At 42.6% G+C, this 26152-nt stretch overlaps 1 protein-coding gene across 1 annotated transcript; it reads left to right on the top strand.

The window, feature by feature from the left end:
* The first annotated feature begins 631 nt into the window (after nucleotides 1-631).
* LOC309528703 (uncharacterized protein) lies at nucleotides 632-25182 on the top strand. The gene is made up of 15 exons (XM_082216301.1): nucleotides 632-969; nucleotides 1625-1866; nucleotides 2903-3039; nucleotides 3773-3862; nucleotides 6225-6351; nucleotides 8139-8233; nucleotides 9192-9348; nucleotides 9868-9992; nucleotides 14414-14681; nucleotides 17561-17706; nucleotides 18213-18302; nucleotides 19230-19356; nucleotides 22326-22420; nucleotides 22891-23047; nucleotides 25043-25182. The coding sequence occupies exons 2-15, from the start codon at nucleotides 1665-1667 to the stop codon at nucleotides 25171-25173; spliced, it is 1947 nt and encodes a 648-aa protein (XP_082072427.1). The 5' UTR covers nucleotides 632-969; nucleotides 1625-1664; the 3' UTR covers nucleotides 25174-25182.
* The last annotated feature ends 970 nt before the right edge of the window (nucleotides 25183-26152 follow it).

The raw sequence follows: 26152 nt of genomic DNA, 5'->3' as shown, positions 1-26152 counted from the left end.
GCAGGAGGCAGTGGAAGACAGGAGTGCCTGACATGCTCTGGTCGATGGGGTCACGAAGAGTCAGACACGACTAAACAACTAAACAACAACAAATATTATTTGGTGGCAGGAAATTGTAAGCACAAGCAATATCTATGCACCATTCTATGAGCAATCTATGAGATGATCCTCATTACTGAATGTCCTCTACTTCTTGAATATCAGATGGTTTCTCCTGGCGCTAAAAGGGGTGCAGACCATGGCAAATGAAGAATAGGGTCCAAGGAAAGTCAGTGGGTGATTTTGCAAATCCGAGGTACCAAAGCATGTGCAGAGTGGCTTTCTGATTTTATTTAGTAACCATAGCTCAAAAAAATATAGAAGAGGTGCTTGTGGTCACGTGGTGGAAAAAGAAAGGAATGGATTTCTAGCAGTAGCTATCTGAGAAACACACTCAGTGAAAAAAGTTAAAGAAAATGGAAAAAGTAAGGCTCAAAAAATCCTAAAAGAGAAAGAGAAAAGGAGGAGGCAAGCATTGTGGAATGCAAAAATAAAAGGGGAAGGAGAGCAAAGCCAAATGGGAATAACTGGTTTGGGCACATTTTCGAGGCTGATCATGCTGCTTTCTCATTTTTTCTCGGGCTCCCTGTAGGCTGCAACATCTTGAAGAAGCAAGGCAACAAGTAAGCCTGATAACTGCAGCCGGTTGACCCCTTGGGTAATATTTGAAGGAAACTGGACATTCTCCCAGAACCTGGATGGAGCTGTACTTTGGACATGATCATATTGCAAAATCTGCAGCGATTACATAACAACCCAGAAATACATGAAAAAAGGAGGGTGGGATGAAAAGTAGGGCAGGACGAGGGAGAGACTTGAGACCAGTATAAAAGCTTCATGGGATTGGAAAGGAAATATTTGCTCAGTTTGGTCCACAGCTCAACCTAACCGGAGATCCTCAGATTACAGAAGGGAAAAATCTGGGGTCAGGTAAGAGACTCCCCCCCAAAAGAAGCACCTTTGGCCATGCTTTTGCTAACTTTTAAATGACTAAAACAATTACATTATTTCAATCTATATTCTGTTTAAAATGCTGAGGGTTGAGGGTCTTCTTTTTCAACACAAAAGACAAAACTTAAAATTTAACATGTCTGCTTTTATTTTCGTTTGTTTTAATATGTTGTTTTTTTAAAAAAATGATGACTTTGATTACTTTTTGCAAGCTGTCCTAAAAAAAGCAACACCTATAGTATCTCAAGGGACGTGGGTGGTGCTGTGGGTTAAACCACAGAACCTAGGACTTGCCGATCAGAAGGTCGGCGATTTGAATCCCTGCGACAGGGTGAGCTCCCATTGCTTGGTCCCTGCTCCTGCCAACCTAGTGGTATGAAAGCAAATCAAAGTGCAAGTAGATAAATAGGTACCGCTCCGGCGGGAAGGTAAACGGCGTTTCTGTGCGCTGCTCTCGTTCGCCAGAAACGGCTTGGTCATGCTGGCCACATGGCCCTGAAGCTGTATGCCAGCTCCCTCGGCCAATAAAGCGAGATGAGCGCCGCAACCCCAGAGTCGGTCACGACTGGACCTAATGGTCAGGGGTCCCTTTACACTCAAGTGTGTAAGCTAAAGTCTCTGCCTTCCTTTACAGTCACTCCACTTCCAGAACAGAAAGAAGAGACCTTTGAAAAATGCCTTACGTTAGACAGAAGTTCATTGACATTCTGGAAAAAGCAATGGAAGATGGTGAAAAGATGACTCGAGAGGAAATGCTATTTACTTATGACGGAGTTGTGTATCCCACAGCTCTTTGCAGCCCAGAGCAGTTCAAAGCTCTTGAATCTTTTGAGGCAAGAAGTGATGATGTGATTCTAGCAGGATACTGCAAATCCGGTGAGTGTGTGGCCATCTTAACATTGGCTAAAGTCAAAGTGCTAGTGGAGACTGGAATGATAGGATGCAAAAAAAAAAAAAAAAAAGGGGGGGGAGAGGAAAATGTTCTTGAATAAATGGCAGTATAATACCATAATTTGCAAAGACCTAAAGACAGGAAAAAAAATTATGGTTCTCAAGAACAACAACAAACCTCAATTCTAATCTTCTGAAGATTTTTGGCTGCAGAACTTTGATGACCAAGGGATATGCTACAAATGTAGACATGTTAATGTGGGGAGAGAGTTCAAAAGAGACAGGTTGTTTTGATAGGACACTCGTCTTTAGCTGATATAACCACCAAGGGATCCTGATTAGATGTAGGGAGGTCTAAATGTAAAACAAAAATATAATAAGATAAATGTATTTCTACTGTTTGACACAGCATATGCCTCTCGTCTAGTGAGCTCTGGCAATCTGATGGGGAAACTGAGATCTTGGTGCGACATTTCCTCTTCTCCCAGGCAGTTGATGGGATAAGACTTAATGTTAGCGTCACTCAGATTAGTTAGTTTTCTGCTGTTGTCTTCTGTCTTGATTTGTTGTTAAATTTGATTTAAGGCCTATTTTAAACAATATTTTAAAACAATATTTTAAAACTTTACCATCAAGGTTGATCTGTTTTGGGAAATTAATGAAATAAACAGGAAGGTAAATAAACAGCTAGGTGACACTCACAAATATATGTGAATAAGTCTTTCTGTTTATACACACACACACACACACACACACACACCTTAGGTATGATTGTATGTTAGTGAATATTCTATTGCAGTCTTTAAATATCTCCTTTTTCCTTTGTTTTCTGGCAAAGTAATTTTGCTTTTTGAGGAGAGAAAACAATTATGATAAAAAAAATTGGGAAAGAATGTCTTCTATCAGAGTTTCTTGAAACTCACTAATCTTCTTGCGCATGAATTAATCAGTTCTCCGATTATTATGCATTTGTTGGCAGTCTGAAAAAAAGCATTTCATTCTCAGCTCTGTGTTTTCCTAGGTACCAACTGGGTTGGCCAAATAGTTACAGATTTAGTAGTCACATCTGCAAAGAAACATGAACCGGAGAAACTGAATGAAAAATTGCTACTTGCGGAATTTCCATATCTTGAAATTGGAGATCTTGAAAAGTATCAGGTTAGTACTCTTTGTTTGTAATGAAACCAGGATTGCTCAGACATCATTGGATTGCTCAGACATAACCCCCCCTCCCATTGTCACATTTGTCACCAATGCTACCATTAGTGCCACTACCCTGGTAGAATAGTTCTTAAAGTTTACAGTGGATCTTCCTAAGGAGAGTCCTGAGCAAAGTTTCCCCTGATCACTTCCATGAAAAGGCCATTGACTCATTGCACTGACACCAGTGCAGCTAAGGACAAATTTTGGGGTGGGGAAAACTTACCCCTCCCCAGAAACTTGTGCTTTTTTAAAAACCCAGATGCCTTTTGAAGGGGCATGGCATTGTGGCCCCCAATGGAAGGCTCCCCCTCCAAAAATGCCCCAGAATAGCACGCAGTTTTGGACATTCTGGGAGTCAAAATGGCAGCCAACATCTAGTGGCTTTGTGGTCGCCGAGGAGAGTTCCATTGCTGCTACTACTTTAGATGTGGCAGCAGGAACAACAACAACAACAAGTTTTAAAAGAAGCTGCCCAAAGGAAGGGGTTCTCTGCAAATTTTCAGCTCAACTTTAATTTCTATGTTGAAATACTTGGAAGTGTTTTCAAGAGTCATGCACAAAGCTTGGATTGCCCAATCAGTTTTGCTGTTGGCAAATAATAGAACTGATTATATTTTTTTAAGGTGGCTTTTTAAAAAAATGAATCATCTGTTTTCCATTTCATGCCTATTAATTTGGCCTCTGGAAGAGGATGAACGGCTATCCCTCCAGGAGAGTGATGTTTACTCATCTCCGCCCTGATAAGCTTCCAAAATCCGTCTTCAAGAATAAAGCCAAAGTAAGTACTGTTATCTTCAGGACACGGGTGGCGCTGTGGGTTAAACCACAGAGCCTAGGACTTGCCGATCAGAAGGTCGATGGTTCGAATCCTCGCGTCAGAGTGAGCTCCTGTTGCTCGGTCCCTCCTCCTGCCAACCTAGCAGTTCGAAAGCATGTCAAAGTGCAAGTAGATAAATAGGTACCGCTCCGGTAGGAAGGTAAACAGCATTTCCGTGCGCTGCTCTGGTTCGCCAGAAGCGGCATAGTCATGCTGGCCACATGGCCCTGAAGCTGTACGCCGGCTCCCTTGGCCAATAAAGCGAGATGAGCGCCACAACCCCAAAGTCGGTCATGACTGGACCTAATGGTCAGGGGTCCCTTTACCCTTACCTTTTAAGTACTGTTATCACAAAAATATTTTAAGTGGTACTCGTATGTAGATCAGCCTTGAACCAACACATAACTGTAAGCAAACAAGTCAAGTGCTTTTCAAGGTAGATGTTAACTTACAGCTCAAACCTCTAATAAGCTTTCTTTTTTACCAGCAGCCAGGCTTGAAAGACTGGAAGAACTTAGAGGGTGCTTTTCTGACAAATTGGTACAGTAAAGCATGTAGAATAGCACTTGTAGAAAATTTCACTAATAAAATAACATTGGCACAAGGACGAAGCGTAACGACTCTTTTGTAACTGATTGGTATAGCTTTATTATGCATATAGCTCAGATGAAAACAGAGGACTCTCCTCACATTATATAATCTTTTGGTTAACCTGACTTGTTTATTGTTTTCTATACAAATGGTTGTCTAGGATAGGAACTTAACTCTCTTTTTTGCATATATGCCTAGACTCCATCTTCTGGGTTAGGGAGGGATATTTTACTATATGTGTGTATGATGTCATTATATGTTGTAAGAATCCAATATACAAACAAGCACTTTAAAAAAATTAAACAAAATCAGATATAACAGAGCATCATAGCCACAACTGCATCTACAATCCTGTTACTTGGACCAGCCAGAGCAGAAGAGTGGTGTGGGAGAAAGTTCAAATTCTAATTTTGCTATGCCAGCTCCCAGGCTGGTGCAGGAAATAGATCCAGGCCTGTTGCCATCAACAATGGCCCATCAAAGCTGGTGAAATAAGTCCTGCCAGAACTGCAATGGGCTGGTTTATTGCTTTAATCCTGGTGCCAACATTCTACTCTGTCCCTTGTTCCGCTTAAGTATAATGCAACAATTGTCCCACAGTGTGAGATCTGAAGGTGTGTTTTCTGGCAGCCTTTTGTGTAGCGTGACTTGATCCAATTTGCACCGCATAGGAAATCCTATAGTAGCAACAGGACATGTTTGTACTTGTAAATCAGTAGCTAAAAGCAGCAGGAAAGAAGGTAGCTTTTACCAGATAAAATGAATGTGGATGACAGCCAGTCCTGGGGGGGGGGGGGTGAAAGCTTCTCGTCTAAAGAGGTTAGACAAATTCATGGAAGATGAGACGAGTCATGGCTACTAGTCATAATGGCTGTGAGAGTGTTATGCCTCTGAGCACTAGTTGCTGAGGAACACAAGAATGTTGCACTCATGTCCAGTTTGTGGCCCTCCCATAGGCATCTGGTTGGCCACTGTAAGAACAGGATATGGGAGTAGCTGGCCCATTGTGGGATCCTACAGTGTCCTTCCTATGTTCTTGTCAATTATGTGCTATGCAGCCCAGTTCTATCAATTTGTATTCAGACATCACAATGACTGCAATGGGTCTCACTCCCAGTGCATTAGATTGCAGTGATAACATGTGGTGTGTTAATTGATTGTCAGGGTACTGTCAGCGGCTCCCGGCTGGTTGCCCAGGGAAGTATAAAGACAAGGAAAAGTTTCTTACCGCCCTTTTTTTTATTTCAAACATTACAGAGAGAAGCCATAGAACCCAGCCTCTTGGATAATGGCATTGTCCTGAATGAATCTCCACCCTCCCCGTCTCTCCCACTTCCACATTCGTCACCATCATCACCTCCTCTATGGATGCTGCTAAGTGCCCTCTGTCTTTGAGCTCTTTGCTCTCCTACTTTTAAAGCTCGCCAGATTCTAGGAGATGGTGGGCCTGTAATGCTTTCTAGTGACAACGTGTCAGCCAGCTGCTGCTCTGGTTCTGCCTGCTCCTCATAGCCAATTATTTCCCAACTTTTCCTCTCTTCTGCCTCTGAGCAGTGACCTCCCGCAAATCACTGTTGTAAAGCTATACCGTCTTCCTCTTCCTCCTCCCTGGGAGCGGTCTCCACCACTCTTCCTCCTCAGTCCAGTCCCTGACATTGATTTATGAGAAATATGGTGCATTGTAGATAGTGCAATTCCATCATCTCATACTTATCATTCTCATGTTTTCTAGATATTGCTGCTCATTCGGAATCCAAAGGATGTCGCTGCATCTTTTTTCCATTTCTCGAACACCTTCGCTCCATATCCCCCTTATGATAAATTTGAAGATTACTTCCGAGCTTTAATGGAAGGACAAAGTAGACATTCCCTTTTCCTATCTATGTCAACTATAATAATGCATATAATATGAACAGCACAATGGTTTGCATCTAACAAAGTTGTTCGTGTGCCATCCTCCAAATCTGTTCTGGGGGATCCCCAACCCTCCCAAGCAGATTTGGGGAGTGTGGGGTATGTAGGAAGAGGAAAGGGAGAGGAAGTCATTGCACAAATTGGATGACTTTGTTGGATACAACCTATTGATTTTATGTCTTCTCTAAAGTCATCCAATGTTGAATTTGAAGGGATTATATTGTAAAGCCATTTTTTAAAAAAACATTTCATTTCATTCAAGCATCATCTTACAGTGGATAATGATCCTAGCTTCATCCGAGAAAAAATAGTTAACACCAATCACAATTCCCAAATTGAACATAACAACAAATGACATTTAGTTGAAAATGGAAGCAGATGTTTCCAATCTCCTTGAGAACTGAAGAGTTGTAGGAAGGGGAAACACATGAGTCAAAAGCTCCTGTATGTAACACTAAACTATGGTGTTACATGTACAGTTCTTAGGAAGTGTCAGGCTTGCTGCTTAGATATCTAGAGATCTGATTTGCATAAGAATCTTTATTGTCATTGCATTGACTTGTACAGGCAGTTCAGACTGAATGCCTCCTTGACAAGTCCATCAGCTGGACAGTCCTAATTCCCACGCTCAAAATCCTGATTTACTATACCATCATAAATTTGTTTTTTGAGATTCAGTTAAATGAGAACCATGGAGCACCAACATTACCATATGTTGATTCCAGTGCTTCTCAGACTTTTGATACTATTAAGGCCCAGGGTTTGGGGGTGAGAGTTGACGCAAAAGGGAGGCACATTTCATTCCACATCAAAAATACATATTTGTATTTTCATGATCAGTTCACAGAACATTGGGCAGGCATGCTCCTTGCAGCTGAAGGATTAATATTGCTTTCTAGCAGGAGCGCCATGTATATGGGGTATATGGGGCACAAAGGGCTTCAGCACCCTCAATATTTTGAGGCCTGGGACTCACCCCTCCCAATATCGAGGGGGCCACCATCCCCTGCCTCCCGTGGGGCAGGAGGCTTGGAGGATGTTTTCGCCATTCCTGCTCCCCCTCCCACGATCGCATGTGATGTCATACACATGTGACTGCCCCCCCAATGTTGTGCCCAGCTTCGCACGGCTGCTTCCTAGTGCCAAACTTCCCTTTCCCACAGTTAATCAGGACTTCTGGATAGGGACATACTGGGCAATGGTAGTCCTCAGGTATTCTCTTGACCTTCTGCTGGCTAAGTCACCACTGCTGCTTACAGGTGGGAGAGGAGAAGGTCAAGGCTGCAGTAAGCTCAGTCTGGTGCAAACATACTGATGCTTTTGCACCATCTCATCCCACTCCCTCCCGGTAAGCAGCAGCAACTCAGCTGGTGGGAGGTCAGGTAAGCACCAGCAACCCCACCACTACTGTCCATGACAGTCAGCCATTGTGAAGGCTACATCCCAGTGTATCCTCTTCTCTCCCTCATGATGGTGTGTGGAACAATCCTGCATGGCACACTCCCAATTTGAGGGGCATAGAGTAAGTCTAACATTTATTCCCGAGCTTAGCCATGGTGTTTGCGGAAAATGAAGATTGTTATACGAATTCTATACTTATTCTTAACAGTAAGAGTGTAAGTTCAACACTATGCATGCCTAGTATACCCCATTGGGTTCAATGGGACTTACTACAAGATTATTGTGTATAAATCTTGCTCTCACCATTGCTGTATGATCTGATTTTTGCCAGTGCCCTGGGGTTCCTATATTGAATATCTTTGCGTGTGGAACAAATTCATTGATAAAGAAAATGTCATGCCAATAACATATGAAGAGCTGAAAGAGGTAAGGTTAATCATGTTCAGATATACCTTGTAGTTCAGGCAAGTGTTCAGCTAAAAGAGGGTTGCCATATTTCAAAAAGTGAAATATGGAAACCCTAGCAAAGCTGTTGAGCTTTCCCCCCTTTTATTTTGGCCAAAGCTGTTGAGTTTTTGAGCTATTTTTAAGGAAATTCACCAAAACTACACTTCCTACATGGGTTGCCATACGTTTGGATTTTTCCTAACATTTCCGCCCATTTTCGACAGCCTAATGTACATTATTAAAGCCAAAAACTGCATCACAAAATTCAGAGCAATGCAAAAGCAGGACAACAATGTTCCAAGCAGCACACAAGTGTTTGCTTCCATAAGTGAAATAAGCAGAGTCTTCAAATATCTCTTGCATGACCCCATTTCAGGTTGGAAGAGGCCCCTTTGAGCTGAACCTAGTTCAACTGAACTGAGGTTCATACCCGCAGAAGATGTTACAGTTAGTGTTTTGATATATAACTGGAGAACTTGGATTTGAGTCGCCACACCAGGCTATAAAGAACAAGAACCCCAGCAGGCACTTCTGTAATACAAATACATGAAAATACATGAACTGTATGTATGGGGAAAGGCCATTGTTTAGTGATAAAATGTCTGCTTTGCTTGTAGACAGCCCCAGGCTCTATCCCCAGAAACACCATTATGTGAGCTTAGACAGTGTAGATAATAAGAACATAAGACGAGCCCCATGGGATTAGGTCAGTGGCGAGATGAGCGCCGCAACACGATAGTCTCCTTTGACTGGACTTAACAGTCCAGGGGTCCTTTACTGCAAATGGAAGTAAAGTGTGTTGCATTGTGACTTTCCCTAAGCAAGCTGGATTTATTTGTTGGATGTATGAATTTATATAAGTAAGTTTGATTAACTTACTTCATCAAACATCCAATCAGAGTATTACACACATTGCTTTTCCTTTTTCCCTTTGCAGAACACAGCTGCAGGAGCCAAAAAAATAGCTGAATTCTTTGAACTGAACCTAAGTGACGAAGACTGTCTTGGTGTTGCAGAAAGGAGCACTTTCAAAGCTATGAAAGGCAATTCCAAATCAACCCATGGAGAATTTGGTGATGTTCTTTTCCGTAAAGGTAAATGCTATAAAGCAACCTATACTCTTCTTCCAGCTTTGGAAAAATCACCCAAGGCTACGAATAAATAGCTTTTATGCATTGCATAAAAAACAAGATTTCAGGGGAAGCACCTCAAAATTCTTCAGGGGATCTGTATTTTATTTAGAATGCAGAAAAAGATAGTGAAATGTCTAAAAATAATAATAATTGAAAAAGTAACAAAATGGCAGCACCACGAAGGGTAGGAATTGTGTTACTCATCATTTTTAATGTTTGACATTTTATTATGTTTTTATGTGTGCTGGAGGGCACCCAGAGTAGCTGGGGAGGCCCAGCCAGAAGGGCGGGGTAAAAATAATAAAATTACTTATTCACAAAAGTAGTTAATATGCTTTAGTAGTTCCAGTAATGCTTTGGACTTACTAATGCTTACCTGCAACTGCAAATATGTGATTTCTGGACTACAAATAGAAAATCATGGTTGCTTGTGGAAGTATATACATATATATATATAATTTTATATTTCCTTGTTTTCAGGTGGTGTAAGTGACTGGAAGACACTTTTCAGTCAAGAAAATAGTCAGGAAATGGACAGAATATTTAAAGAAAGATTAGCAGGGACCAAGGTGGGATCAAATATAAAATACGATGTCTATTGTAAATAATGAAGACTGAAGAACAGATGTAACTACTAGGAGAGGATTCATAAATGATCCTCTGAATTTCAAGGACAGCAAGAAATCCAGGTTTTTGGAATGAATTCATCAACATTATATCTATACGAAAGGGCAAGAGAAATTATACCAGCATTTTTGGTGAAAACTTTCAATATATACTGTACATGTACTCATCCTATAATTAATCCTAATCAGATTGATGCCAGATTGTTCTTTAAAAGATATAAACTTTGTAAAATGATATATTTTATTTGATTAGTCTTTTGTTAGTGTAGAAACACACTTTTTCCGTTTCACTAATTTTTCCTCAGGTAGACTAGCCTGGTTATGTATTTTAGATTATTACACTAAACTGTCAAATAGATGTATTATCCAAAAATGTTTAAACTAGGGGTTGTGGCTCTGCTTGTGTTGCTCACCAACCCCACCTATCCACTTGCCAAACTCCCCCCACCTTTTTCCAACCTCCACAAAACTAGACTTTGCCAAACACCCCTCCCCCCCCTTAGACCACAGTTGAGGAATCTGTTTGGTTCTCACCTTCTGGGCTAGCTTTGTGATGTGGGTGGGGCAATCTGCTTGCCAGTCACATGATGGCATTGCAGTATCACATGATTGACAGGTGAGTTGCCTCTCTCTCACACACACTTGTCAAAATCCCATCATCAGAAGTTGCAAGGGGGATAGCCTGTAAAGCCTGCCCTGCTCTGATCCTGTGAACCTTTTGCATGGGTCACCCTGGAGATCACAACCCCTAATATTCAAAGAACTACTCCAGGATCTTTTGTTTCACTTATTCATTTTATTTAATTAAAAATATTTATATACTGTTTTAGATTTCAAAAAAATCAAAAGCAGTACAGAACAGAACATTGCAAAAGAATGGCAAAAGACAGTAGATCTATCTGAAAACAGTAAGACATTACTGCATATGCAAGCCAATCCATTAGTTCTGTGTGCAGGCAACATTACTGATCAAGGAAGGCCTTTTTTTATTCTAAGCCTACAGTGCCTCTTAAACAATCACATTGTGCTTTTCAGCTCATAGTCAATGGTATGCTCTGCTCTGAGACAGTCCCATAATGACCACAGGAGGCTTTGAACTTCTGAGGTGACCCCGAGTCAGTCTTAGCACAATCTTGGGTTCTTCCAACACAGCACCAGAGACTGCCTCCATCAGGGAGCTCACTGGGCAGGAGGGTGGGTGATATACCAAAAGCATCTTCAGCCTGTCTCCACGGCACCATGCCAAATGCAAGTCCTTTAGTGTAGCTCCTAGTGTGAGAACCAGTTCTATGAACTATGACAATGCCTTCTCCTGACCCTCTGGCCTGGATTGGTGTTGCCGAGAGCATCCAGGCAGGCAGAGCTGAATCAGGTTAGCCCCATCCAGCTCCCACCTCTTTGCATTGCACATTGTCCAACTATGGAATGTCCTACCACAAGTTGTGCTGATGGCAAGAATTCAGTTGGCTTTAAAAGGACATCAGACAAGTTCATAGAGAACAAGGCTCTTAGTCATAAGGGTTACCAGGATCAGGGGCAACACTGGAATCCCATTTGATGGATAACAAGAGCAGAAGAGGGCTGCTGCTGGACTTCCCATGGGGGCTTCAGAGGCCATTGTGGGAAACCACATGCCGGACTAGAGAGACAAGAGCTCTTCTTATGTTTCATAGGCCCTGGGGCTCCAAACGTCAAAGGGTAGGGTTTGAATTCCAGGAACACCAAGTTAAAGCATCTAAAGCAAAGCTTTCATGTAAGGGTGTGGTCCCAGAAGTTCATACCCTCCTAGTGTGTAAAAGTTTAAGCAAACCTAGTCAGACAAATAGATAGTTCTCTGGCCCCACCCTCACTGGGCAGCTTCCAGCATAATTAAAGCATGCTTTTATGTAAGGGTCTGGTCACAGCTGTTCATATAGTATGCCATAGTTTAAGAAAAGCCCAGTGAAGGCAATCAGATAGCTCTGAAACCAGCTTGCTTATGGGGTGAAGGTCATCAATTGCCTTATTCCGTGCTACTCTTTGCACTCTCATTGTTTACCCTATTGTAAAATGCTCTCGGGACATATTGTCCCAGTTACCTGTGCTCACAGCAACACTTTGACCTGTTTCTACTACCCTCTAAGGGGAGAAAATGGGCAGGTATTACTGTTTCCCAGCAATTGCTATTCTGAGTTACAGTATGCTACCTCTCTTACTGGATATAATATACAGTGGTACAGTACCTTGGTTCTCGAACTTAATCCGTTCCGGGAGTCCATTTGACTCTCAAAACCATTTGAAAACTAAGGCGCAGCTTCCGATTGGCTGCAGGTGCTTCCAGAACATCCGAGAAACATTCGCAAACCAAAACACTTACTTCTGGGTTTGTGGCATACGGGAGCCAATTTGTTTGACAACTAAGCCGTTCGGGAACTAAGGTACCACTGTATTCATGACTAGTAGCCATACATGAAAGAAAGTGATCTTTCAAGTAAGATGATCACAGGCCACAAAGACCTTAAAGCAGGGGGCGGCAGCCTGCAGCCCATGGGCCATAAGCAGCCCATAAGTCACCCCCGAACTGAGCTGCCTGCTTGGCGAGTCCCCACGCGCTGCACTAAACTGGCGCAGCGCAGAGCGGGGACTTGCTTCCGTGGCACCGGAAACCATGTCTGCACATGCATAGATGCCAAAAATCACATCTGTGCTGACACAAACGCTGGAAATCACGTCTGCACATGCGCAGATGCGATCTGGCACACAGAGCAATCTCCGCAGGAGTGAACTGGCCCAGGCGAGGTAAACTTTGCCAACCCCTGCCTTGAAGGGTCCTAACCCTTTAACTGGGTCCTTATTTATTCATTAAATTTGTATACCACTCTTCATCCGAAGATCACAGGGCAATTCGCAACATAAAAATACAAATATATGGTCAAGGAGCCAGTCTACCTGACAAAGGAGTGGTGTACAGTGGTACCTCAGGTTACAGATGCTTCAAGTTACAGACTCCACTAACCTAGAAATAGTACCTTGGGTTAAGAACTTTGCTTCAGGATGAGAACAGAAATTGCATGGCGGCGGGAGGAGGCCCCATTAGCTAAAGTGGTGTCTCAGGTTAAGAACAGTTTCAGGTTAAGAACAGACCTCCGGAACGAATTAAGTTTTTAACCCGAGGTACCACTGTAATATGATCCAACTGCATAGTTGCAGTAAGTTATCTTGTGGCCCCATTTTGGATCAACAGCAAAATCTGGGCTGTTTCTCTTTTTAAAGGCAGAATGACACACAGCAAAACACTGCAATAGTCTGAATGGGAGGTTTCCAGCGCATGGGTGACTATGACCCAACTATCTCCATCCAGGTAAGGTTGCTGAACTTGATAGAAAGAAACTGCAAAGACCTCTTGGACCTCCATTGACGATGCTGGATCAATAACTGACCCCAGACTGTGAACCTCATCCTTTAGAAGGAGCACAACCTCTACGGAGAACTTGGGTCTAAGAGTAACCTACTGAAAGCACCTTCGTCTTATCTGGATCAAGTCTATTCACCCTTATCCAGCCCATGCTTCAGTACACCCACAGCCTTCCCTGCAGCTGATGGAAAACAGAGGGAAAGCCAAGAGTAGACCACATAATGGTGACACCTCCACCCACATCTCCAGATGACCTCTCCTGGAAGTTCCCTGTAGATCAGTGGTGGGGAACCTCAGGCCCATAGGCTATGTGGAATTCCTCTGCAACTGGTATTTCTCCCTTCACATCCCAAATAATCAAAATCCTAGCATTTATTAATTTCTAGGGTTTGGGTGTGTGTGTGTGTCCCTAATCTAGAACAGTATAATGGAAGAGGACACTCACTCTCACATACCCCTTAAGTAAAGTAGGTGCAAACTCTGCTGAAATCTCTTCACCTTCCTGAGAAAGAGGCAGGGGGAGGGGAAACAGCTCCTTTTGCATTATCCAGAAAGCTGAGGGCAGGATTCTGCCCAGCATAATGAAAATCAATGGATTGCGTGAGAAGAGTTTCATGAAAGCAGTTTCACTCCCAGTAATGTGCGTGCTTCTGTCCAATTTGGAGTTCTAGATGTTGAAATCTCAGCTTAGAAGTTGACTTCTTACTCCTCCTTGTGGGTGGAAGCAAGGAAAACTGCCTTCTTCTATTCGCAGGTTTCCAGGAAATGCACCCCTCCTCCCTCTCCCTCTGGCCAATTTTCTCTCAGAAACAAACATTTCTCAATGTCCTGGCTCAGTACAAATTGGCCGCACCTTCGCTAAATGCTGTGCAGGCTGGAAGAAAAAGGTCAGAGTCCTTTCTTGCGCTCCAAACACCAACTCAGAGTTAATCTGTAACCAGTTCTCTTCTTCAAGGCAGGCACGGCAACTTATTCTTTAGCACGTGACTAGACGATGGCTCTATAATTATATATTTTTATTTCATCATTGGCCGAGATTTCAGTCTGCCTGTGCACTGGTCTCCTATCCTGCACAATCATGTCTCAGGAAGGATTGAAGGAAATTATGGACAAGAAGTTGGAAGAAGCTGGAAAGGCTGCTCCTGAAGACCAGTTGTTTATGCATGATGGGGGTTTATATCCTAGCATAGTCTGCTGTCCCGACACAATGAAAATTCTTGACACGTTTGAAGCTCGGAGTGATGATGTGGTATTAGTGGGATACGCCAAAACTGGTGAGTATGCTCATCTTGCAAGAAATACTTGGGAGTGTGTGTGTGTGAGAGAGAATACTACTACTACTACTACTAATAATAATAATAAAGCATTTATATTATAATATTAAGGTTCTCATTATAATTAGCACCACATCCTTTTTTTAATCAGCAGAAACTTAGTTGTGAAACATTTAATGAGCTGTCTTGGTGAAAGTGCCTCAAAAGAAAAAGGAAAAAAAAAACCACTTGTATTTAAGACAGGGGTCAGCAAACTTTTTCAGCAGACCCTGTGGCGGGGGGCTGGACTATATCTTTTTTTCAGGGGGGGGAGAACGAATTCCTATGCCCCACAAATAACCCAGAGATGCATTTGAAATAAAAGGACACATTCTACTCATGCAAAAACACGCTGATTCATGGACCGCCCACAGGCTGGATTGAGAAGGCGATTGGGCCAGATCTGGCCCCCGGGGCCTTAGTTTGCCTACCCATGATTTAAGAGAAGGGGTGGGGGGTGGGGAGAAATACAGAGCCTGCAAAATGAGATTTTGCTATTTATGACTTTAAAAACCTCCTACATGTTAAATGATATGAATTAATAAGCATGAAAATAAAAATGTCGAGTTCTATAAGCATTACAATGAGATACAGCACAGGTGTGTAGGGGGGGGCATTATCCATCCCAATCATGTCCTTGCATGCATACTGTTGCACCCCAATCTCTGAGCAGTGCGAGATTCCAGGGGTTCCAGGCGCTTACCCAGGGTTCGTGTTTGTTTTGTTTCAATCTCAGTCTCAAACCTTTTATTGGCTATAGACAAAATCCCGAAGGGTTCAGTACAATAAAATCATTCTGCCCTGCTCAGCTCCATCACAACTTTACTTCTTGCAAAGCCCGTGGAGCTAGAGAAACAGAGATATACAGGAAAACATAGATCTATAAAGGCAGAATTCAGAGGAACATAGTGACAGTGATGAAATAAAAAAATTAAGCCCCAAAGGGGGATTGAAATAAAAAAATTAAGGTGTGAGATATATATATATATATATATATATATATATATATATATATATATATATATATATATCTCACACCTTAATTTTTTTATTTCAATCCCCCTTTGGGGCTTAATTTTTTTAAATTTTTTATTTTATATATAAAATAAATGTTCATAAATGTACCAACCATCATGCACATACATAGATATGTGGACCACATGTCTGGAGCAGCACAGGAAGACCGCCCTGAAACCATTTTGACTCCCAAACTGACCAAATGTTTTCTCTGCAAGGAGAGAGGGGGTGAGGGAACCTTCCCATTGTCTCAGGAAGTGGGTAATCACCATCTCAAAGGAATGGCCAGACTACCAGGAAAGGCAATCAGATAAGGCATTATCAGATAACCTGGCAGACAGGAAAAACAACATTCAAATTTTTGTTGTAGACCACCTTTTCTGTGATGTATGTATGATGTATGGTGGGGTGGTCTTGAGCACCAGGGAAGGCAATTTAAAATGTCTATATAAGGGCAGGCACACCTTGGTTCTGGGTCCTCCTCCTTACCTGCATGTGAGGAAGGCACTCTGTTGCAACAGTTCAATAAATATCAGGCTTACTAGCTGCTCTGCTTCTCAATATTCTCTGGTTCGCCTCTGTTATTTTCTCCTACTGATGGAGAACCTACAACGGACTCTATAAGGGCTCTTGTGTCCCCCATAAGGGAATAAGGGCAGATTTTGTTTATTACAGAGGGGACCCTGATCTGAATTGGGAGAGGTTAATGGACATCATTCTTAAGTTAGGTCTAGGGGAAAGAACCAGTCAGCCTCATTATCATCCCTGCAAAAACACACACACAAAAAACAAAACCCAATGCAAACCACTGCACATGTATGGTCTTATCTATGTTGTAAAAGGTAAAGTAAAAGGACCCCTGACAGTTAAGTCAAGTCACATACGACTCTGGGATTGCGGCGCTCATCTCGCTTTACAGGCTGAGGGAGCCGGCATTTGTCCACAGACAGTTTTTCTGGGTCATGTGGCCAGCATAACTAAGCCGCTTCTAGCGCAATAGAATACCGAAACCAGAGCAGCGCACGGAAACTCCTTTTACCTTCCTGCTGGAGCAGTACCTATTTGTCTACTTGCACTTTTGGGCATGCTTGGCAGGAGGTTGGCATGAGCTGGAACTGAGCAATGGGAGCTCACCCCACTGTAGGGATTCGAACAGCCAACCTTCTGATCAGCAAGGCCAAGAGGCTCAGTGGTTTTAGACCACACTGCCACATGCGTCCCCATAGCACCACCTGCTATGCTGTATTCGTCTGCAAAACAAAACAACCTACCCCTTTTGGAGTCTCCCTGAACATTCAGTTTGATTGTACGCGGGTGGCACTGTGAGTTAAACCACAGAGCCTAGGGCTTGCAGATCAGAAGGTCAGCGGTTCGAATCCCCGCGACAGAGTGAGCTCCCATTGCTCGGTCCCTGCTCCTACCAACCTAGAAGTTTGAAAGCACGTCAAAGTGCAAGTAGATAAATAGGTACCACACCGGCGGGAAGGTAAACGGAGTTTCCATGCGCTGCTCTGGTTTGCCAGAAGCGGCTTAGTCATGCTGGCCACATGACCCAGAAGCTGTATGCCGGCTCCCTCAGCCAATAAAGTGAGATGAGCGCCGCAACCCCAGAGTCGTCTGGGACTGGACCTAATGGTCAGGGGTCCCTTTACCTTTACTATTCTTTAACCTATATGCACACCACAACTACATTCAAATTCCATGGTTATGAATTTTGTTTCTGAAGATCCTTTGGCTGTGAAATAGTGATGCAAGGCCTATGTTACAGTAGGTATGAGGAGTCTCTTTCTATGTTTTCTAACAGTCCTCTGGCATTCCTTCAGGTACTAACTGGGTTGGTCAGATTTTAAAAGAGTTGGAAGCCGCATCTGGAAAATACGATGAAGAAGAAATGAAGCGGAGGCAGCAGATAGAGAAAGAATTAAAATTACTGCCATACCTTGAATTTGGAGATCCCGGGAAGTTTGAGGTCAGTATTGGCGAGAATCGTGCATAGCTTGATGCATTAGAATGACATGAGAGATACCATATGGTCTTCTCCAACCTCCAGAAATATGCAGCCAGTGTGATGAGTTAGTGCCATTGGGGTGGGTAGAGAGAACACATTGGTGTGGCTGGCTTCCCAGCTTTGAATTCAGTTTCTCCGTGCCAAAGCTCAACTCAGAACCTCTTCTGGGCATTTGTTTGGATGAGCTTGTAGAAGCCAGAGACAAAAACAAGTGACTTCAGCTGTGCCTTGTCTGGCTTCCTAATATTTAAGGCTACAATCCTAACCCGATTTACCAGGGAGTGAACTCCAATGAATTCAATAAGACTTACTTCTGCATAGAAATGGTTACATTCAGAGTTATGTGAAGCAGCTCTCAATGTGTCAAACCTGCTGTGGATTATTCCTATAGTACAATCAAACCACCTTGCTATTTTTCACACAAAGGAATGTTAACATTTCACTTTTTTTCTAACATGTTACTAAAGAGGTTGAAGAAGTTACCTTCCAGAAGAGTGATAAAAACACATCTCATTCCTCAAAAGATTCCCAAATCTATTTTCCAAAAGAAGGCAAAGGTAAGTTCACTGCTTAAAGTTTCCTCCATCCATCTATCCAACCATTAAGAATATTTATATACCACTTTTCATGAAAAATTCATCAAATTGGCTTACATACCAAAATATGGCAATGAACAAACTCTTGTTTCAGATTCTGGTCAGAATAAACTTTAGGTTTGTTTCATTTTTACAATGGAAAACTGTTTTATTCAAAACCAAGGGCAGAAGTTTTCAGTCTCCTTGTATAAGAGGGAGAAGAGAGCAGAGGTGCAGCCCATGAGTCTAAGGTTTGCTTTTAAAAAATAATGCTAAAGAATACATTAGCATCATGCCCAGCCACTGAATGGTTGCATTCTGCATGGCAGAAGTTTATCAGGGTCTCAAGCAGAGGCTTTTGCCATCCTAAGGATGGCTTTCTGCTAAGGAGTCCCATCAGCCAAAGGATTTACACTTGTTCAAAAAGTCTTTGCCTCTCTCTGTACATGCCCCATGTCCTCTCCAAATCTGCTCCAAAGGGTTGGGGGAAACTCCAGAGTAGTTTAAGGGGGAGTACAAGGAAAGGAGAGGGTGAGGCCTTCTGTTGCACAAGCAGAAATCCTTGAGCTCATGGAACAGTGGCTTTGGGGCTACATTGGATTCCACCCTGATGCTGTAATCCTGTACAATTCTTACCTGGGATTCTGAGGAATTGACTTCCATGTTCAGCGAACAATTTCTAACAATGAGCTAGGAGCTCATCTCATTATTATTATTTTTTAAGGGGTTTGTCCCCTTGTTTTATACTCTTTCTCTAAACTTCGTCATATTAATTCATGGCTAAATACATGAATATTTTCATACTACGGATTAAAGAAAAAGTTTAGATGATTTATGTTTTTGGTATTATGGGTATGAACTTTGTCCACCTAGTTCTGCATACCTGTTCTGCCTCTTTCTGTTTTGAAGATCCTGGTTTTGTTTCGAAACCCGAAAGACACGGCTGTATCCTACTTCCATTTTTCCAAAGGCATGAGCATCATCCCTGATCAGAAAACCTGGGATGAGTTCTTCTCAGAATTTATGAATGGAATAGGTATGTGCCTCTTCCATTCAGCCTATTAAATTCTAGACTAGGTACAACAGAAATATGATTTTGTAAGAAGAAGAAAAGGTCATGTTGCTCTAAATCAGTGTTTCCCAACTTTTCTCTGACCGTGGCCTCCTTCCAACCTTGTTTCCTTCCTGTGGAAATGTTTCATTTCTAAATAGAACATGTTTTATTTTAAATTTATACAAAATGCAATTACATAAAATGAAAGGAACTTAATGAAATTTTACTGAAGGGGAAAAATCATAGAGCTGGAAGGAACGACAAGGGTCATCTTTCTACTGCAACCCCCTGCAATGTAGGAAACTCAGCTAAAGCATGCATGACAGATGGCTATCCAACCTCTGCTTTGAAACCTCCAAGGAAGGAAAGTCCAGATCCTCCCAAGGGAGATCCATCTTCCATGTATTATAAAACGTAAACAACACTTATTTGACCCCAGTTATTTGATACAGAGGGGAAAACACCTGTAAGCATACCCTCCAACATTTCTCCAATGAAAATAGGGACGCCCTCTTCCATCATAATAATTTTACTATTTATACACCGCCCATCTGACTGGGTTGCCCTAGTCACACTGGGTGGCTTCCAACATATATAAAAACATAATAAAATGTTAAACATTAAAAAAAAACCACCCAACCTTCCCTATACAGGGCTGCCTTCAGATGGCTAGGGGGTTGGATAACTCCATACCCTTCAACATTTGGTGAAAATAGGGACGTCCTAAGGAAAAGCGGGGCATTCCGGCATCAAACCAGAAACTGGGATGACTTCTGTAAATCTGGGGCTGTCCCTGGAAAACAGGGACACTTGGAGGATCTACAAAAGGCTCACAGAGAGTTCTGTATATATGGGAGAATTTTAAAAAGCAAGTGGTCCTTACTGACCTGGTGCAAAAAGATCTTGTCATCTAAAGTAGCCCTGGCTGTCTAGATGAAACACTATAGCCCCACACACTTTTACCTGGGAGTAAGGCCCACTGAACTCAGTGCGGCTTTCTTCTGAGAAGACACTTATTTACTAGCAAGTCAGCAGCACCAGACGAGGCTAGGCGCCGGGGCTACAGAGCCAGGCTGATGTGGTCAATGGGCCCTGTGCCCCTTGGCAACATCTGAAGACCCTGATCTGATTGGCGCTGAGATGGAATGTACCCTGTGCCTTGCAGAATCAGGCCCAGGTTGCCACCTGGCCCAACACTGGTGGCAGCTACAAGCAGTGGTCAGAACAGGTGCAATCGTGATCGTCCTCTCCTTCTGTAAACAAACCAGGACTGCCCCAAGAAAATGCATGGGGCAAAAAGAAGTACTAGGTGGCCCCCTGGTGGGCTGCCCGCTTACCTGCTTGTGATTGGGCAGGTAGATAGCCAGCCAGCCAATCAGGATACACACACACACTTTTCTTTTTCACTTTCCTCTGTGCCCCCCCTTTACGTAATTTTCACCTGTGCCCCCCTTGGAATATCCGGGGGGGGGGGGACAGAGGGCCATATGGTGCTTGGTTGGGAAACACTGCTGTAAACTGTTTGGAGTTTCACAAGTCTTCAGTAGAGCAGTTTTAGATTTGCAATTTTGCAAATACATTTTTTTTTTAAAGCACCAGAAATCTTGCATGGCATCATGAACAATACAGTGGTACCTCGGGTTACATACACTTCAGCTTACATACGCTTCAGGTTACAGACTCTGCAAAACCAGAAATAGTGCTTCAGGTTAAGAACTTTGCTTCAGGATGAGAACAGAAATCGGGCTCCGGCGGCGTGGCAGCAGCAGGAGGCCCCATTAGCTAAAGTGGTGCTTCAGGTTAAGAACAGTTTCAGGTTAAGAACGGACCTCCAGAACGAATTAAGTACTTAACCTGAGGTACAACTGTAAATGAATTTTTATACACCACACCTTTGCTGATTGGCTGACATACAGAATTTCAGTTTTGGAGAACAAGGCCAGACAATCTGCGATTTGTGTGGAAGCAGTCACCACAGGCAAAGCCAAAGTGGTCTAAGCTATGCATGGTGGTCTATACTTTCCAGAAAAGTGAATAAAGTGAAAAGAATTACATTTGAACTAGCGCATATAATAAATATTGGTGCACACAATGCACAGGCACATAAGTGAAGTGCATTTGAAAACTATTATTAATTAATTAACCTCATGAATCATTGTAAAAGACATAACAGAGAGAACAGCTGGCCGTGAATTACAAGAAAACCAAAGTCATGGTTTTCTCAAGAAACTACATAAGGCCCATAGATGGCGCATGGACAACCAGCTAATTGAACAAGTCAAAGTCTTCAAATATCTTGGCCTTATTTTCCAATTTATGGGGTCATGGGGAGCACACCAGAAATGTGCAAAAGAAAAAGCATCCCAAAGTGCCGAAATTCTGACATGTTTTTTCTACACAAAAGGTGGTAAACATATACCATCGGTCCTGGAAGTGTTCCAAGCTAAACCCCTCGCACAGTTATTATACAGGGCTCAGACTTGGACCTTGGATCTACGGAAGCTGTCCAATCAAAGTTTTTAAGGCAATTTTTCTCTGTACCACCCTGTATCCCAAACGCCTAGAGCAGTGGTGGCCAAACTTGGCCCTCCAGTTGTTTTGGAACTACAATTCCCCACATCCCTGACCACTGGTCCTGTTAGCTAGGGATGATGGAAGTTATAGCCCCAAAACAGCTGGAGGGCCAAGTTTGGATACCACTGGCCTAGAGGCTAGTCTTCCCTCAGTAGAATTACGGATTTGGCGTAAAAGACATAACATAGGACCATCAGCAAACAAGATCCATGGAAGACATTTTGAGAAACATTTTCACATGCTACCTTTCCAAACATTAGCTTGCATAAGCAAATGTTACTTGTGGAAAATGAATTCAGATTTTACATAAAAGCCTTTATCATTGTCTTATCAGAGATTTGTTACATGAATAAAATGTTCTGCTTTCTTCTTAATAGTTCCCTATGGCCTTTACTTTAATCATATCATTGAATGGAACAAGTATCTGGATGACAAAAATATTATGTTTATTACCTATGAGGACCTAAAAGAGGTAAATAACACTTTTTAAAATTTATTTTTAAATTTTTAAAGCATTTCTAATGGAGTGTGTGTGAAGGAAATTGAAACTGGATTTAAATCATGGTTTCTGCTCATCTCTACTCTCTTTGACTGGTAAACAGCTCATGAATGCTTTCTTTCAAAATACAACTTCTGGATTTGTTAAATCTTATTTTGACTGGATTTCTGTAAGTCACTGAGGACTATTTCTTCATAGACAGTTCCAAACAATTACAGCTTGCAAGGAAAGACACATCTGGAAACAATAATAAGGTCACATGTTTTTCTGTTACAAAACATATTGTTTAGTAGTCAAAGAACAACTGAGCAGGATTGAAGAAACTTATGTGCTGGTTGCAACTCTTGTGTAGAATGCAGAACAAAAACAGGAACTGGGGATCTGGAAAAGTTTCATGAGGACACAATATTTTTCACTTGTGACACCTTGTTTTCTTTATCCAGAACACAACTTTGGGAATAAAAAAAATAGCTGAATTCTTTAATTTTTCTGTGACGGAACAAGATATTCAGTCCATTATGGAGAAGACCAGTTTCAACAGCATGAAAGAAAAATCCAATGAAACCCATGGAAAAATGGGCAACACTCTTTTCCGTAAAGGTAACATTCTTATACAGGGGTCAGCAAACTTTTCCACCAGTGGGCCAGATCGCCTGCGCACAGGAGCATGTGCACCCATGCGCATGCACACATGCCCGCTGCTCTTTCCTCGCTGGCTTTCGGAGCCATGGCGGGGGAGGATGAGGAGGTGTCTGTGGCTTCCTATTGGCTGCAGGAGTTTCCTGCAGCCAATAGGAAGCTGTGGCTGCATCCCGGAAGTCAGTCCCCGTGTGGAGCTAAACAGTGCACTACCCCGGTTTAGCTCCATGCAGGGACTGACTGAGTGGGCGGCAAGGGCCAGGGGCCAGTTTAATGACCCCCTTGGGCCAAATCCAACCCGCAGCCCATGGTTTGCCAACCCCTGTTCTAATATGTTAAATTACTATCATCAACAGTACATACCTTGCTTCTCTAGTACGTTTTCTTCCAGAAACATCGTGCAGTATGAGAAGTAAGCCTATAAGTGGAATGTTTTAAAGTAAATCTATAACTGTAGCACAGTCTTATGACTGGATTGTACCACTGTAGTATGTAGATCGGGATTGTATGTTTCAGTGAAGCTCTATTGAGGGAGAGAAACCACACCTCCGTAGTGCTTCTGTTACATCAGGTAGAAAGTAGCCTAGAATCTGTTGTTTTCATGAATATGCCACAAACCTACCTTTCCTCTTGGATTTCAGGGCTCTGCTTACAGTTTTTCCACATGAATTCATCCACATATTTAGTGAATGTTGGTTGTTCTGTTTTCATCATTTACAGTATAAGCTGTTTAGATATTTTTTTTACGTTAAGTGCTATAGCATTTTAATGATCATAACCATAATGATAACAATAATTTATGAAATTTGTACACTGCCCTTCATCCATAGATTTACAATATAAAAAAGACAAAATACATAATGAAAATAGGAATAAAAATAAGTATCCTCCCACCCACAACACATTTAAAAAGGCATTGGATGTCAATCAGCTCAAGGTCTGGTTTAAGTGGAAAGTTTTTGCCTGGTGCCTAAAGGTATATAATGAAGGTGCCAGCCGAACCTCCCCATGGAGATCCACTGCAGAAGAGGCCTGTTCTCGTGTTGCCACTCCACAGACTTTTCATGGAGAGGGCTCACGAAGATGGGCCTTAGATAATGAGCGCAGGGTCTGGGTCGGTTCATGTAAGGAGGTGGTTCTTGAGGTATTGCGGTCCTGAGTCATTTATATTTATCATAATATATTTTTGCCTCTGAAGGGCACCCTCTCAACAAAACATTCATGGTGGATTGCAGTAAAACAACAACAACAACAACAAACCATCACTACCAACAACGCGGTGTCCATAAAACCATAATCAGTCTGAAACAATCCCAGGCTGCAATTGTATTCATTCTTACCACTCAGTTTCATACCACTCAGTGCAACATTCTTTGGAGCTCTAAAATAAGTAAGCACATATTGCAAGATGGCAACCCACAAAAGCTCACTGAAATGAAATATTCTACAGCCCTAGACAGGCATTCACCCAAATGTGTGTGGGCTGAAAATCGGCAGGAGACAATGCAGTATCCCTGCCCAACTTCCTGATCACAGGGGATCCCAGTCCCAAGGAAGATGCTAAGTGTGTTTACCAAAACATATTAACAACCCCCCTTCAAACTTTCCCTGCTACAGGTGGGGACACCAGGGACTTTCTTTTCCTGTGCACCCTTGTCCCCTCCCGACTTTTAGCCCATGTGTGTGTGTCCCAGACAGCAGAAGAGGGCTTTTGCTGTAACAAGCAGCAAAGGGACCAAGTGAACCTGACTTGGGGAGCTGCTTTACATTTTAGGCACCTGAAAAGATCCAGTTTTGGGGGCCCATCTGGCGGTAGTTGTGGAGAATTAAAAGCAGGGGCTCATTTAAGATAACACTTCCATGTGTCTGATAAAGTGACTCCAGTCACCAAAAGCTCATGGCACAATAAATATCTCTCTCTTGTACTATAATCTTTATTATGCTTTATATTTGCAGGCATAGTAGGTGACTGGAAGAGTGTCTTCTCTGAGAGCCAGAATGAAGAAATGGATAGAAAATTTGAGGAGGCTGCAGGAAGAACTAAGCTTGGAAAGATGTTGAAGTACGACCTATATTGCAAGAGCTAAGAAGTGTAATGGTGCTACAGTTGTCTCATGCCTTCTGTTTTGTCCATAAAGGAAGACATGTTTGGGTTGGTTTTGTTAAAGGGAAGTCTTTCTGGTATATGCCCATCTCTATGCCCATAATAAAATGGATAATTTTTTCATAGTAAAATTTATTAAAATTTCTTTTTTCAAAGTGTGAACTATTTCCAACAGTTTTTATTATTTCTGAACTGAAACTGTACTTGCAGGACCAGGCGTCAGGTTCCCATCCCCCAACCCATGCAAATAAGAGTCCAATGAGGCTGGTTTTTTGGGGGTCAAAACAGGCTGTAACATTATTGAATACAAATGAAAGAGGTTTGGCTTGGGCATGGGACAATCAAAATACTTCCGGCCCACTGGCCGGAAGTGAGGCGTGGTCAGTCCAGATGGGGTTTCCTAAGACTTACATCAAATAGGGTTGTCGGAATTGGGGGTTGAAAAGCCATCAGGCTCGGCCCCACCTGGAGCGTCTCCCCTCTCAGCCTTGCCGCTGTGGAGATCCATCAGTCATCCTCCTCCGACATGCGTCTGTGACTCAAGCTGCAGTGCATGCTTGAGCACACATTACTCAGCAGTGTAAACTGCACAACAGATCAGGCTTGAGGCGTGGATACAATACTAAGCTACGCATTTATTCTACATAAATCAGGACAAAGGAAAACATGGCCTCTCTCCTTGCCGTTTTCTCGGAGAGAGAGAAAAACAAAAGCAATACAGAGCGGAAGTTCCGCTCATGCCAGCAATCTGTGCTGGAATGTAAACAGACATGTGACATGTAACAATCCACATATCTGCAGCAAAGGGTGGAGTGGAATTCCCAACAAGGGTGACCCCTGTGGGGACCACCGTCTGGGGGAGTGCCTGGGCACACAGACATGGCCACTGCCCCTGGATCCCTTTAACGGGATACCCCAGCATTTGGAGGGACAGGGAGACTACAACCTCCCCTCCATCCAAA

This window comes from Podarcis vaucheri, assembly GCF_965113315.1.
Source record: "Podarcis vaucheri genome assembly, chromosome: 3".
Taxonomy (NCBI): Eukaryota; Metazoa; Chordata; class Lepidosauria; order Squamata; family Lacertidae; genus Podarcis; species Podarcis vaucheri.
The sequence above is the reverse complement of the archived record's forward strand: the minus strand, read 5'-3'. Positions and strand labels throughout refer to the sequence as shown.